The sequence below is a fragment of the Corvus moneduloides genome, chromosome 5, assembly GCF_009650955.1.
Source record: "Corvus moneduloides isolate bCorMon1 chromosome 5, bCorMon1.pri, whole genome shotgun sequence".
Classification (NCBI taxonomy): domain Eukaryota; kingdom Metazoa; phylum Chordata; class Aves; order Passeriformes; family Corvidae; genus Corvus; species Corvus moneduloides.
Genome location: NC_045480.1, coordinates 38,587,047 through 38,600,714, shown reverse-complemented (window position 1 = coordinate 38,600,714; position 13,668 = coordinate 38,587,047). Strand labels below are relative to the sequence as shown.

The window sequence follows — 13,668 nt, the reverse complement described above, 5'->3', positions numbered from 1 at the left end:
ACTAAAAGTTCTGTCTCAAAAGCTGAAGGCAGTGATTTTGAAATCTGTTTTGTCTTAATTTTTCTTCTCTGGTAGCATCACTCTTCATTACAATCTTTTCTTTATAGTAACATTTTGAGGGGGCCTAGATATTAAGATTCTCTTATTTGGAGAAAAGATTTGGTAGGTTATCCAAGGGTCTTTTGCTTGGTTCTTCACTCGGTTCTATCTCTAAGGTTCTTGTTACCTATGACAACAGAGTCACCACAGAATACCTGCTAAAGAAGCAGCTATAGTAAATAAAATGTACACTTTAATCATCTCAAAAAAGCCATTGTTACTTTTAAAGCTTTTTTTCTGACCATACTAGAACACACAGAGCTTCATAGTATTTTCTTTTGACAACACACAATCCTGTCAAATGGGTACTTGAAAATAAAGTATTGCAGAAGTTGGAAACCTTTAGAGACTTGTAATAATATAATGTTAATACAATAATTACTAAATGAAGGAGATGACTGTTACATGCTCCCCTGAAAAGCCAGCTGAGAGCTGCAAGCTCAGACTCAGAAGAAAATTTATATTAAATTGTAGTCATTGTTTCTATCCTGCATCTTATCACTAGGTACAATTCACACAAAGACTGCCTCAAAATAGCAGCATTACTGACTCCTTTTATCCTTCCCAGAGGACATTTCCTCAGTCTCTCCCCTGCCACCTTAAGTCTCTGGGCAAGTTGAATCAGTCTTGGCTGGTGAAACCCATGACAAAGACCAATAGATGGCTGTGCAACCAAGCCTTAAAACACATAAACCTTGTGATCTCATAAGGACACACAAGAAGTCTGCACTCTCCCTTCTTGCTTTTTCAAACTGTGTTTCACAAGCCACCAAGGTCAAACAATGAGCTTTTCTCTAAACCTCTGATAACTATTGAACCTCATGGATAATTTGTATCTCAAGGATAATTTTCTATCCACCTACAACTTTGACAGATGGATAGACCTCTTAGTATTATGTTCCCTGAAGTGCCGTGGAGAAGGAAAAAAAAACCCCAAACAAGCCCCACAACAATAACAATATTACTTATTCAGAAGAAAATGTGAACTAGTTCTCTTGCTGAAGTGGCAGCCTCTTGGTTTGCTAGTTGTTTGGCATGTGCATATAGCTCAAAACTAGCTGTAGCATAAACAACTCCTGACCAGGCAGTAATTAATGGAATACAGAGAGAGGGAATAGAAGTTTTATGTAATAAGGAATACAGAGAAGACAACAGGAAGAAAGATCAGAAGTACTCTATGATATACAGAAAACTTTCTCATTAGCTCATGGAATTAAATCTGGGAAACTCCTCTTCCAATTACACAGTTTCTCTGGCTGACGACACTTTGTGAAATGACTAGAAAAAGTTTGCATATTTTGAAAATTTGAAATCATTTTGGAACAAGGAAAAAAGATGCAAAGGTTCTTATCCAGTGTCAATGATCTTGGTATACCTGACAGGCTTCCAATGTTTGTAAGAGTGGTTAACACCAACAAAGCAAATGAAAACAAACGAACTTAACTCAGCTTTGGAATTAAAACCCAAACCTGAAGGAGTTTATAAAAATTATATTAAAACCAACTGAACAAGCAACCAATAAAGAAGCAAGGCATGCATTTAAACTACTAGTTCTACTTTCTCTGCAGGTGCATGAGGCATGTCCACACACCAAGACACTTTTAAAAGGAAGACATAGTATTTTTATAGCATTTAAATAAGGTATGAACAAACCAGTTCAATTTAACTAACTTAGCTTCTTACCTGCCTAGTTTTAGTCAATGGCTTCTTCTCAGTAGGCTTTTTAGGTGCACCACAAGACTTCCTGATAGTTAAAGGCACTCCATATTTTGCAGCAGGTTTGGTAATTTTCTGAGCTGGTGCAACTGAAGTCAGTGTTTGTTCTTGAACTGGTCTTTTAGCTGAGAAGAAAGAAACCCACAATAAAAACCCCCTGGGTTTGAGCTATCCAGGCTGACGAGTGTATCATATTTCCCTTTCCCAAGGTCTTAGAACAGCAAAACTGGAGAAAAATGGGTGAAATACATGTCAGGGATCAAAGTTGTGTCTAAGGCCCTGCCATGTATGGTCTGCTGCTGCGCACATCGACAAGACAATGAAGAAAACTTTACTGTTTAACTGGTGGGAACTCGTCCCTTGAAAAAGAAACAATGTATTGGTCACTCAGTGGGAACTTAACCTGTGAAAGAGGCACAATGCACAATGGAGCTCTTGTTAGCATGGAAGTGCTATCACGAGCTGTGGTGGCCTCATTTCACACGCTGGCCTGGTGTGAGATGACGTGGTAACTGGAAAAATTCCACTCCTGAGGAGGAGCTATGAGGTGTGGTTCTGGGGTGGAGGGGTGAGAAGGACAGGATGCACAGTGTCAATCTAGGGGACACCTTGAAGGTGCACTGCCTGCCCGTCCCTCCTGCATGAGCACCATGCTCCATCTCCTCCTGCCCAGCAGCTTTGCAGGAATCCAGGGATTAGTATGTATTATTTGCTACTGCTAGTAAGAAAAGTGAATTTGCTTTGCAATCACAGTTGAGTTTCAGGTTTTTTGTGCATGAGCATCCTCCTGAACCCAAAACAAACTGCTAACATTTCATTCACATGAGCTGATATATTAATACCCAGTTGTCCAAAATAGCTTACCAAAATTCAACATTTGGTAAGAAATACAAGAAAACAATTCCTGTGCTTTTGAATCTTAAGCCCTCAAGCTGAATAACTGCCTCTTATTTCAGCTGCCTTGCTTTACTGTACAGTGGTCATGCACACAGGGAAAAGGTTTCCTAATGGAAAGACCTGTCTCCACTAACAATACTGGACTAAAACCTGCAGTGTTAGTGTCAGCAGAAGATGAGTTCTGGAAGAGCTTTAATGGCCTTCAGGGATATTGTTTTCCCCATAGAGTTCCTGAATATATGCCAATATTGTGGGTTTGATTCTGTGTTAGCAGGGCTCTCTTACTACAGAATAGGACAGCAACACTCTCAAAAGATACCAAAGCACTTGCCAGAACATCAAGTAATTACAGGGAAATAAAATAATTGTGAAGGGAATCTAGGGGGGAAAAAAAAGCAAATTAATGCAGTAAAATGAAGCAAGACCATCTCGATAAAATTAATCTATTTTGTTACCACTAGCAGAAATTTTACTGAATTAGACTGAAGCCAGGGATTTATCTTGGAATCTCAAATTAAACCTCCCACACATTTTTTGGAAGAAATCGTACTTCTCATTAGCCAACTGTCATTACTAAGGGGTAAGTCATACAATCACAGCATATGAATTAGTCCCATTATTTGCAGTCTACACTGCCTCCTTAAATTTTGGAAGTGTAGCATACTGCAAGAGGAAAAAGTACACTTCATATATTACAGGCCCATAGTTTGTATTTGCCTTATTTGTACCCAACATACATTCAGCTCCCCAGGTGAGGGGAGGAAATTGCTTCTCTCTTTTTTCCTGAAAATTCTACAGTTGGGTATAAGAACACACCAAAAAAGACCCCAGGTAAAGAACAAAGCTATATACACAATCTTCACAGAGCTGAATGCAAAAGCAGTGTAGACACTAACTTACCTGGTGAAGCATGTGGTCCAAACTTGTGGAAAATTTTGTGACTGAATTCTTCTGCAATAAGCTAAACAAGTTGAAGAGTTAGTCAACAATACTTGTGACCAAAGCTAGGAAGAACTCATTTTCAGACAAGTGTGCCATTAGCAGTAAGCATCTAACTAATAGCATTTACTGTAAATTAAATTTAAGTGAGTACTCAAGCTTATGCATTCAATCTAGTATTACTACCACCAATATGAAGCTGGAGTATTTTCAAACATTTTTGGCATAATTACTCAAATAATTTTAAAAAGCAATTTAGTCTGACTTCTGGGTGGCACGTTATCTCATTTATGAGCTAGCCAAGAATCTAGAAAATTGCATCTAGAAGATGCAATTTTTTTGCATAATTCATTTTGGATTTCTGATTAGTTGCCAAAGTTCTCCTCAATTTCTGATACAGCTTGTGTCAAAAAAAATAGTCCTTTAAATATGTTTGAAGTTTAAAAGTGTTGCTAATCCTTTTCAAGATGGAAAGATGACCACATATGTGGATATCTGGAAAAAACATACATGGTGTGCTGTTGTGAGGCATATCAAATTAGCATAATAAAATACAGAAAGCAATCTTACTGAGGTGAAAAATTTGAGATTAGACAAAAAATATTTAAATATTAACAGGCCATCATCTTAAATACTGTAGGTAGTTCTGACCCAAACACCTCAAAACCTACATAGTAGAAATGAAAAAATTCAAGGAAGAGCAGCAAGGATAAATGAAAAGCGTCAGCTCAGGAATAGTCTTTACAGAATCTTGAACTACCCAAATTCCTTTGATTTGTTTAAGAGTCTACCAGTCAGTTACAATGGATGCTGAGGAGTTAAACCTGAAAAAAAACCAACACGAGAACCAAAGTGCAGAACCTAGGACTCTGCACATGATGGTACATCAACTTTTTAATCTGTACAGTCTGGCACCAAAGATTCTGTAAGTCAGAAGTCACACATGAGAACAGTTTCCTACTAATGGTATTTCAGTCATCCTGAAGCATTTATTTGAGCGGTAAGCTGTAGCAACTGAAGTATGATGTTTCCAAGATAACACCTTTACTGACAGAAAAGAAACCTGACTCTCTAGTATCTTTCAAAGAGCCCCTCTCCTTTTTAAAAATTAGTGCTAATTTAGATCCACTTTTTAATGCAACTTAGTAACTATGAAGATTAAGAAAGAATTTACATAAATCTACAAGACTGATTTCCTGACATTGAAGAACAGGATTTCAGCAACAGTTGCAACATCTTGAAGATGTCAACTATGAAATAACTTAAGCTTAGACTAAGGAAAACAGAGCAACAGCACTAGCCAAGGGTGATACTCAAAGAAAATAAGCATTACAGCTGTGTCATAGAATGACCACCTCCAGCTGAATATGCATGTACCAGTGATTTATGCCTTTAGTAAAAGGTGCTTTCTGTGTGGGGGTTTTGTTGCTGTTTTTAAGATCAGATAGCACTTCCAAGTCAAACAAGCAAGCTAAGTATTCATACCCAGTCTAGGACAAATTCGTATCACCATCTGGTGATAGAGACAGTCTATTACTAATTATACTTTGACTGACTAACTCCAAATAAAAATTTCATTCCATCTACTGGAAATAAAATCAGATCAAACTACTACTGTTGCAAAGGTTAGAACAAATTTATCTGTAAAGATTTCTGAATTTTACCTTTCTTTGGGACTTCAATCTGAAGTTGAAAGTCTATTTCAACACAACAGAAATTCCAATTATATATGGCATTTTCATGGCATTTCTTTAGTTGTGAGTTAGAATCCATTAGAATTCTTTACACAGCACTTCCTCCATGTCCTTTCTCTTCTGTATCTATTTACCTCCTATCAGTACTATTATACACCTGTTAATCTTGATCTCTTTTGACTAGATTTATACTAAAAGGACATTATTAGATATCAGATGATATGAATAGACTCTAAATGGAACAGGAAGCAACTTCTTTGAGGGTATATCCATATGATATGTTTAAACCTCAAGAAATTTAAAGACAATTTTACTTAGCATTATTTTCCAGAACAGGCTCTCAGGCCATTCCAAATTACAAACAAAAAATGGATTGAAGAAATTCTATACAGCAGCAATGCTGAAATTATTGACAGCAGCATTTTATGAAAAGATGCGTATCTAAACAAACCAACATCTTAGTCGTGATTCCTCACAATACAGAAAAACACACAAAACAATGCACTTCAGAAAATGTTAGTTTAGATTTACTTATGGAAACTACCAAACACTTAATAATTTGAGACTTTTGCTTACAGTTCATGGTAAAACTATTTTTTCTTCAACTGATACTGTCTATAAGAGCTCTGGGGAATACCATTACTCCAGCTTTCCATGTAATATATTAACACTAGAATAGAGAAAAAGGAAAGGCCTACGATGTTTTAAGCAAAGTTAGAATTAAAACTAACTCCATACCTCTGGTGTGAGAAATTTTTCAACCCGTTTGGCTATAAAGTTTTTCTCCAATATGGAGTTTACTGATGGTCTGTTCCTAGGATTCCTTTTAAATAACTGGGACAGCAGATTACGTAGGTCATAAGAGTAATGCATAGAAACAGGAGGAAAAGGTCCAGAGATTATCTTCAGGACCAAGTTCTTCATGTTACCGGCTTCAAACTGTGTCACACAAGGAAGAAAACAGTTACTACATATTTCTTATTGTCTGTCCACATGCAAAGCTGCACATACAGGTGGATGAGGAAAACAAACTAACAACACACCTTCCTTTGCCTCAACATACACATTTTCAAGGTCAACATCAGAAGTTCAAAATTATCTGTTGCCAAGTATTCCAATTAAATTCCAATTAAAACCACATCACAATACATAGTATTTCATACCATGGAGACATAAATGTTGCTACCAAGTAATTATTTCTCTCCAGATCTAGACTGACAATGATATATAACTAAGGAAAAAATAATTATCTGCTTGGTCTCCTCTTCCAAAGACTTTGAACCACCACATGGCTTCTGCCTTTTTCAGCAAACCCCCATTTCAAATGAAGGAATGTAAAGTATTCACACTCATTCAGGGTGAAATCCAAGGGAAGCTCAGACTTCAGCTTAAGCTCAAGAAACAGAGAGCACCATTTCAATTCCTTTGTACAATAAAAGGAAAACAATTCATATTACCCAGTTTACAGAAAACAAATTGTTGCCATCAACTCTCAGAAAATTCAACACTGTCAGCATTGTTGCCACATAAAAGACCAAGCAAGAAGAAATTACAAAAGCTTGAAATGAAATTAAATCCTTATTCCTTGAAAATATTTCTTTCCATTTGCATGTTGTTATAGTCTTTCTCTTTTAATAAAAATAGCTACTAAGAAATCCCAAACAAAACAAAATCCACAAAAAAAAATCCGAAACAGGAAAGAAAAAAAATTTCTTCCCTTCCTAACAGAAAAATGAGTGATGAAGACATACTCTTCAAACTACACATACACATAGAGAGAAGAAAAAAATTGAAAAAGGCAATTCTTCCACCTTGGGAGTTTTTTCTAAGCACTATTCCTGTTCTAAACAGGAATACATCATTCCATCTGCAAAAAAGCTAAATCCAAATTCAGACTTTCAATGAAGCTTTCAATGAATTCAAGCTTTTTTGGGGGAAAAAAAAACCAAACCAAAAATCCACAAATAAACAAACCAAAAAACCCAAACAAAAAAATACAACAAAAACAACAAGACACCCAAACCAATCAAACAAAAAAAAACCCTCACAAAAACCTCCCACTACTCCTAACATTCTTTATTACAACACCTAATGATTTTTTCAGCTATTACAATCCATTAAAAACAAAAGTGCCAAGATATCTGAGAGATTGGCATGAAACAAAACACCAATGAAAAACGTTGGTTGGCACAGGAAGCCCAGATGAAAATGCTGAAGGTAATTTCCAAACAGCTACCATGAAAGCCTTTCATCAACTAAAATATATCTGTGTAACATCAGAAATAAATTCTGTTTGAAATCACCATTCTTTTATAGACACACAAAGTTTCTACTCACCGCATGTTTAAGTGTGCACATTTCATAGAGAACACAACCAAGGGCCCAGATATCACTAAATCAAAGAGAACATACTTTAAAACTTAGTTCTAAGATAACATTGCCAAGTAACTTATATCTGTGAAGTCTATTTTTGAAGAGAAAAAGGGTGGATTTTGAGTGTCTACAAGCTCCCCTGAGTTCTCTGACCCTGCAAAAATCCCAAGGAAAAAAAACCCCAAAACCAATTCATCAACCAAAATAAGGCCACTCTGAAAACCAGATGATGCTATTTTGGCTTCCCATTTAGAACTTTTCATCTGAACCACCTCAGCCACAGAAATTAGACAAAATATGGACAAAGGCTTCTTTTGTTTAAATATATACATTTGGCTGAGGTCTTTGAATTAAACAAACAAAACTCATCACCTAATGCAGCAAATACAAATCTCAAAGGCAATTTACTCTTTTTAGCAGTGACTAACCTTACCCTCACTCATTACAGAATGCAGTTAGAATACCATTGCATAATAAATCCCATGTAGAAGAAATTAATGGGCAAGGAATTGTAACAATTTTTATCTTTTAGGCACTCACAGCAATAAATGCAACAGCTTAGTGCAGTGGAAGGGTAACTTACTAACAGCAATTTAATTACATTGGGGACACTGTTGCCAGGTACAGGCTGCTGCCAGGGCAGCAAAGATGTAGAGCGAAATATCTGTAGGACTTTGGTATCTGGAGCAAGCTGAGCCATTCATCTGTGTACATCATGGGCTTAGATAATCAAATGACTGTGTTTCATCATCAATAGAGTTTCACATTGCTAGTGCAAAAATGAATGCACTACAACCACTGTGCAGATAAGCAGAAGTAGAGCCACAATTAAGAACACAACTAGATTTAGAACTTGGAGCATTAAGCTAAGTCATCTCTCCACGACATTGCTTTCTAATGCAGACCTACTAAGGTCCCACTTCTACAGTGAAGCTCAATACCTACTTGGGTAAGAGACAACCTAACAGATGTTCACCATTATTTGATTAGAAGAGCTTTAGATTCCTAAAAGAACTAATTTTCTTATTTTTACCAAAAATGTTTTCTAAAATCCTTATTAGTACCTTTTATTGTTGTAAGGCTTGTTCTGACATATTTCAGGCGACAAATAGTACGGTGTTCCTATGCAAGTGCGTGCCAACTCTGCAGTACTAAGAAAAAAATAAGGATAGATGTTAACTGGTTAACTCACATGAAGTGCAGAGATTGTGTTTTCCTCGATCAAAGCAACTTAAATTAAGTCAGAGGAAAAATAGCATCAAAAAGGAGTTACCTGTTCAGAACTCTCGCGATTCCAAAATCTCCCAGCTGTATTGTTCCATCTTTGGTTAAAAATATATTCTTGATAGAAAAATGTTAAGAAGTTTGTTAATTAAAATAGTCATAAAATTGCACACTTTTTGTTCTCTACATGTCTTGAGAAGAAGAAAGTTTTCTACCATTCAATCCCCCTAAAGTCATTGTTATTGACTAGTATGGAACACCAGACTTACAAAAGTCCTGCTTCACTAAAATGAGAAAACTCCACACTGTCAAACATAACCTTTTCTGTCCCCACATAAATACGTAACACGTAGTTTCATCAATAATACGTAGCTTCATCAAACAGCCTCATCTGTTTGTATAAATATATAAATCTCCTGCAGACTGAAGAAGTGTTTCCAATATTAGAAATGTTTCCAAAAACAAACTAGCAAGGTATTAATGCAATCACCTGGAAAGACAATTCAGTTTAAAAACAGCCACCTACATACCTGCGACTTTATGTCCCGATGCAAGATCTTTCTATCATGTATGTGTTTTAGTGCTAAACAGATTTGTACAAACCAATCCAGAATCTATTCATAAAAGAAAATACAGTATCAACGTCACCATTTATCTGAAAGCTTCCCCACTTACAAGATATTATCAAATCAGATTTTTAATTATAACTATGGATTTACCTTCCTCCCCCCTTTACCCTCTTCATTTATCCCACAGAATAATTAAAAACTTAATAGTATTGTCACTATAATGCAAACCTTTTAATGAAAGATGCTTATTACCCAAATTTGATATTAAGCTTGAGACTACTATTTTCATTATGTATTATAAACCTAGAAGAAGACGGATTTGATTGGCTAAAATGCCTAAGATGTGGAACTTGCAAATTAAAAGATTGTACTTTTGCTGTAACCAATACAACAAGTCTTCTTGCACTCATTTAATCCACTAGGAGTCTAGAAAGCCCTACTGGTGCTCACAGAAACACTTATTTTATATAGTAACTTTGTTTATCTTATCTTAAAACGAAAAATATTACAAAGTAGATTTTGATGAGAAAAGCAACAAACATCTAACTAGAAGATTATGAACAATGCCCTCTTTTTGGCAAATTTGCAAAAATCACAATTTAAGAAGTAACTAATGACAAGAACTCTGCCATGTGAATGGTAGTTTTACATTCACTACTTAGAAGTACGTACATGACAAAATTAGAGTATAATGCAAGGCATAATTTTCACTTTTCCACTTGGAAGTCCTCCTTGTAAAAGTGAGGTCAAATGAGAAAAATTAAAACTTTTACAAATTACATCCCAAATGTTTCGTGAATACCATTTTCTAAATACTATAAATAGACCTAATATACTACTAAGGCTTTCCAATCCCAGGTAAATTGAGTTCCTACTGGACGCAGACATAAAAACATAGAAACAGTTTACAAACAAACATGACAATGCTAACAAAAAACCCACCCTGAATCCTACATAACTTATTTTTACTTAATTTAATAAAATCTGTACCTAAAATCCTCTCATTTCTTCCAAACTCTCCCACTTCTCTTTCACTACAAATGACTTTATAACCAGTTTTGTGGAAAAAGAAAATAAATCAGAAGTATATCAGCAGAATATTAAATTTTTATTAATGGCAAGATGACCTTTGAATGATGCCAACTCCATATTTCCATATTTCATATTATTGTAGTTACAAAGTATATTATTTTATACTTATGACATATTAAAAGCAGTATTACAATACAAAAATCCCATGCCATTACATCTTTAAAAACATTATTTCAAAGGTTGAAGAATATTCAAGTTGTCTTTCAGTATTTTTCATGTCTCAAATTTGGTTTCCTTCACAAGAGATCCAATTTTTTTAAAAGCATCTTACACATCCAGGCAAAATCTCAAGTAACATAACCAAGACTTCCAGCTATATTTTCTTTCTGGGTTTTTTTTTTTGGTGGAGTTGGTTTTTTTATTTGTGTTTCAGTTTGGTTTTGTTTTTTTAAGATGCTACACTGACCAATGGCAACAAGAATGACTATTTGAGAATATCCTTTTAGATTAAGCAACCACACCTATAACCAGAACCAAAATAATTTAAAATTCATGAAAAGGTATCCTGCAACAAAACACTATAGCAGCAGTTTGCTGTTACCTGATCTTCAGAGAACAGGATTCCTTTCTGGGCATTTATTTTTTTAAATAGGTCTCCTCCTTCACAGTAATCCATCACTATGTACAGACAGCCATTTTCTGTAAAGTAAATGACCAAGTATTTCAAAAACACAAAAACAAGACCCTTCTTCACTTATATCTTCAAATATATCTTCACTACAATAACAGAAAAAGCAACAAAACATTTACTTTTTCATGTGCAGCTTCAGATATAATTTATTAGTTCATTTTTTCAAACTTCAAACAAAAATATTATTTTGAGTTTCACAACCTAATTTTCCCATTTTGGTAGCACTGGGTTATTTTGATAGGTAGAGAAAAGAATTACATCTGTTGAACCAGTGCCCCAACACAGCATTCAAAACCACTATGAAATTAAAGGTGTCATTTTATGAATGCAATATAAAATCAATATTCAAACTGCTTTCAAATATCCTATGGATCCCCCACCCGAAAAATAGGGATCTTAATTTGCGCCTCTACTTGCCTTGTTCTTTCTTGGAATTTTACCTGGACTTGCCAGAATACAACCACCATCAGCTATCATACTAGACATGCAGTTTATTTCAGTCTGAAGAACAGTAAGAGAACTTCCAGCAGACAATGAGAGATGGAAACAATTATTTTCTCATTTTTTAATGAAATCTGGGGAGACTTCAAAAAGTCCCATGCAAGTTTCCAGTAGGAGGTATGAACAAATATAATACATTCTATTCAAAGTTATGGTTTTCCCAGTTACTGATGGGAAAACAGGTTAGGCAGAAGCAAATTGCAAGCTGCCAAAAGTGTAAGAGCTACACTACTCACATACTAGGCGTGATTTTGAGAAGAGATGAATAACCACAGAAAGTCAGTCACATGCTGCTCAAAAGAAAAGAGCTCCTATTCTATGAAAAAGTCACAGCACTTAAAAAACTTTGAATAAAAATCAATTGAATCATCTAAGTCACTTAAATTTCACTCCCACAGAACGCTTCTGAAATCTGCTTTTCAAAACATCAAACCTTTAAAGCTGTTTCTCTATTTGGTGATTTTATTATCTTTAATTAGTATTATTTTAAAAGACGATTCTAAGAGTCTGGACTTCTTGCACATCTATTGCTGAAATAATTTACATTTATAAACCTTATATTCAATATATTCAAAGACAATGTGTCCCAGCAATAAAGATGCAACACCGAGTCTTGTGAATTATGGACTACAGGATCTACCTTGTAAGAAAAAAGGAAAAAAGCAGTCTTAAAGAACAGGCCTCTATCACAAAGAAGGCAGCACTGCGCATTTCTAAACCAGAAGTGTGGCTGTGTAATATGATTATGTTGCAAAAATCTAATTTAATGAATAGAAAAAGTGAAAGCCCCAGGTGAAAGACGTAAGAAAGTCAGCAGAAAGGAGGGAAAGAAGAGACCAGAATCTCTAAACAGCACTTCAAATAATATTTAGGGACTTTTAATAATATTTTAACTTTTATAATGGGGTTTTGGAATCTTTTTTCTGTTCTGCCCATTTCCCAAGACATGCACTGTGAAGACAATGTAGAATTCTATTTCTCCTTCCTTTATAGCCCGATAAAGTAAACAGTCCCATCTATTTTTCCAGCTCTGAAAGCAGTATGATTGCAGTTACTGAAGACTGAACTCTAAGACAACAGACTTGGACACGAAACTGCTCTTGCTAGGTTATCAATATCCAAAATTAGACTGTAATTTAACCTACACAAGCATTCCAGTTGCTAAGGTATACACAAGTATTCAAGGAGACTTATGCTCTGGAGAAACAAGAGAATATCTTGCATTTAAGCATCAACCAAAATCGATGCATGTAACATACAGTCATGAATATTTGTTACCCTTTTTTCTAAATTACAATTCTTTTTAAACATGGATGGGAATTGTGAAAAAAATACAACGGAAAATAATTGAAGTAAGTAATAAAGGTATGAAAAATACTGATTAAAGAGAGAAAACTCCCTGACTTTTAGACTAAATGCAGTAAGTAGTGCAGAGTCACTCACGTTACTTCAGGTTCTACTGTATTAGTTCACCTTACCTTCAAATGACTCCCTATACAGGACAATATTTGGATGTTTCATGTTAGCCAAAACAGCAACTTCTCTCCTTGATTCTTCTCTCTCCTTATTTGACATCTTCAGAAGGAAAATAATGATTCATGAGAACAGAAACACAAAAAGAATGGATCAGGAATTAATTAATAATAATTACTCACCTTAGAGATGTTTATTTCTTTGATAACATACTGTTGGCCATTTTCTTTAGCTTTGACAAGTATTGCTTTCCCAAAGGATCCTTCTCCAATCTTCCGTACTTTGATATATTTATCCATAGTTCTTGTCTTAAGGCATCCTTACTCGAGTCCTGGAAAAAAATAACAACACAAAAAAACCACAAGTAGATTAAACTAGGTGTACTTAGCAATCTAGCCTGATCAGGTCATGGTATATTTTTTTTTTTTGCTCGAAACATTGATTCATTTGTCTCTTCAGT

The 13,668-nt window shown here is 35.2% G+C and overlaps 1 protein-coding gene across 16 annotated transcripts in view; it reads right to left on the bottom strand.

Moving 5' to 3' along the window:
- NEK1 (NIMA related kinase 1) overlaps positions 1-13,668 on the bottom strand; it is a 51,993-nt gene that overhangs the window by 35,352 nt on the left and 2,973 nt on the right. For all 16 annotated transcript variants that reach the window (XR_004240061.1, XR_004240062.1, XR_004240063.1 and 13 more), the window contains exons 2-11: positions 13,391-13,539; positions 13,214-13,310; positions 11,145-11,242; positions 9,473-9,556; positions 8,992-9,059; positions 8,783-8,869; positions 7,683-7,737; positions 6,084-6,284; positions 3,613-3,673; positions 1,783-1,940 (exon numbers count right to left, since the gene is read on the bottom strand). Coding sequence is in view for 13 of the 16 variants with exons in the window: in XM_032108415.1 (XP_031964306.1) it covers positions 1,783-1,940; positions 3,613-3,673; positions 6,084-6,284; positions 7,683-7,737; positions 8,783-8,869; positions 8,992-9,059; positions 9,473-9,556; positions 11,145-11,242; positions 13,214-13,310; positions 13,391-13,507 (1,026 nt within the window). In the remaining 3 variants the exon portion in view is untranslated. The remainder of the gene's footprint in view (positions 1-1,782; positions 1,941-3,612; positions 3,674-6,083; positions 6,285-7,682; positions 7,738-8,782; positions 8,870-8,991; positions 9,060-9,472; positions 9,557-11,144; positions 11,243-13,213; positions 13,311-13,390; positions 13,540-13,668) is intronic.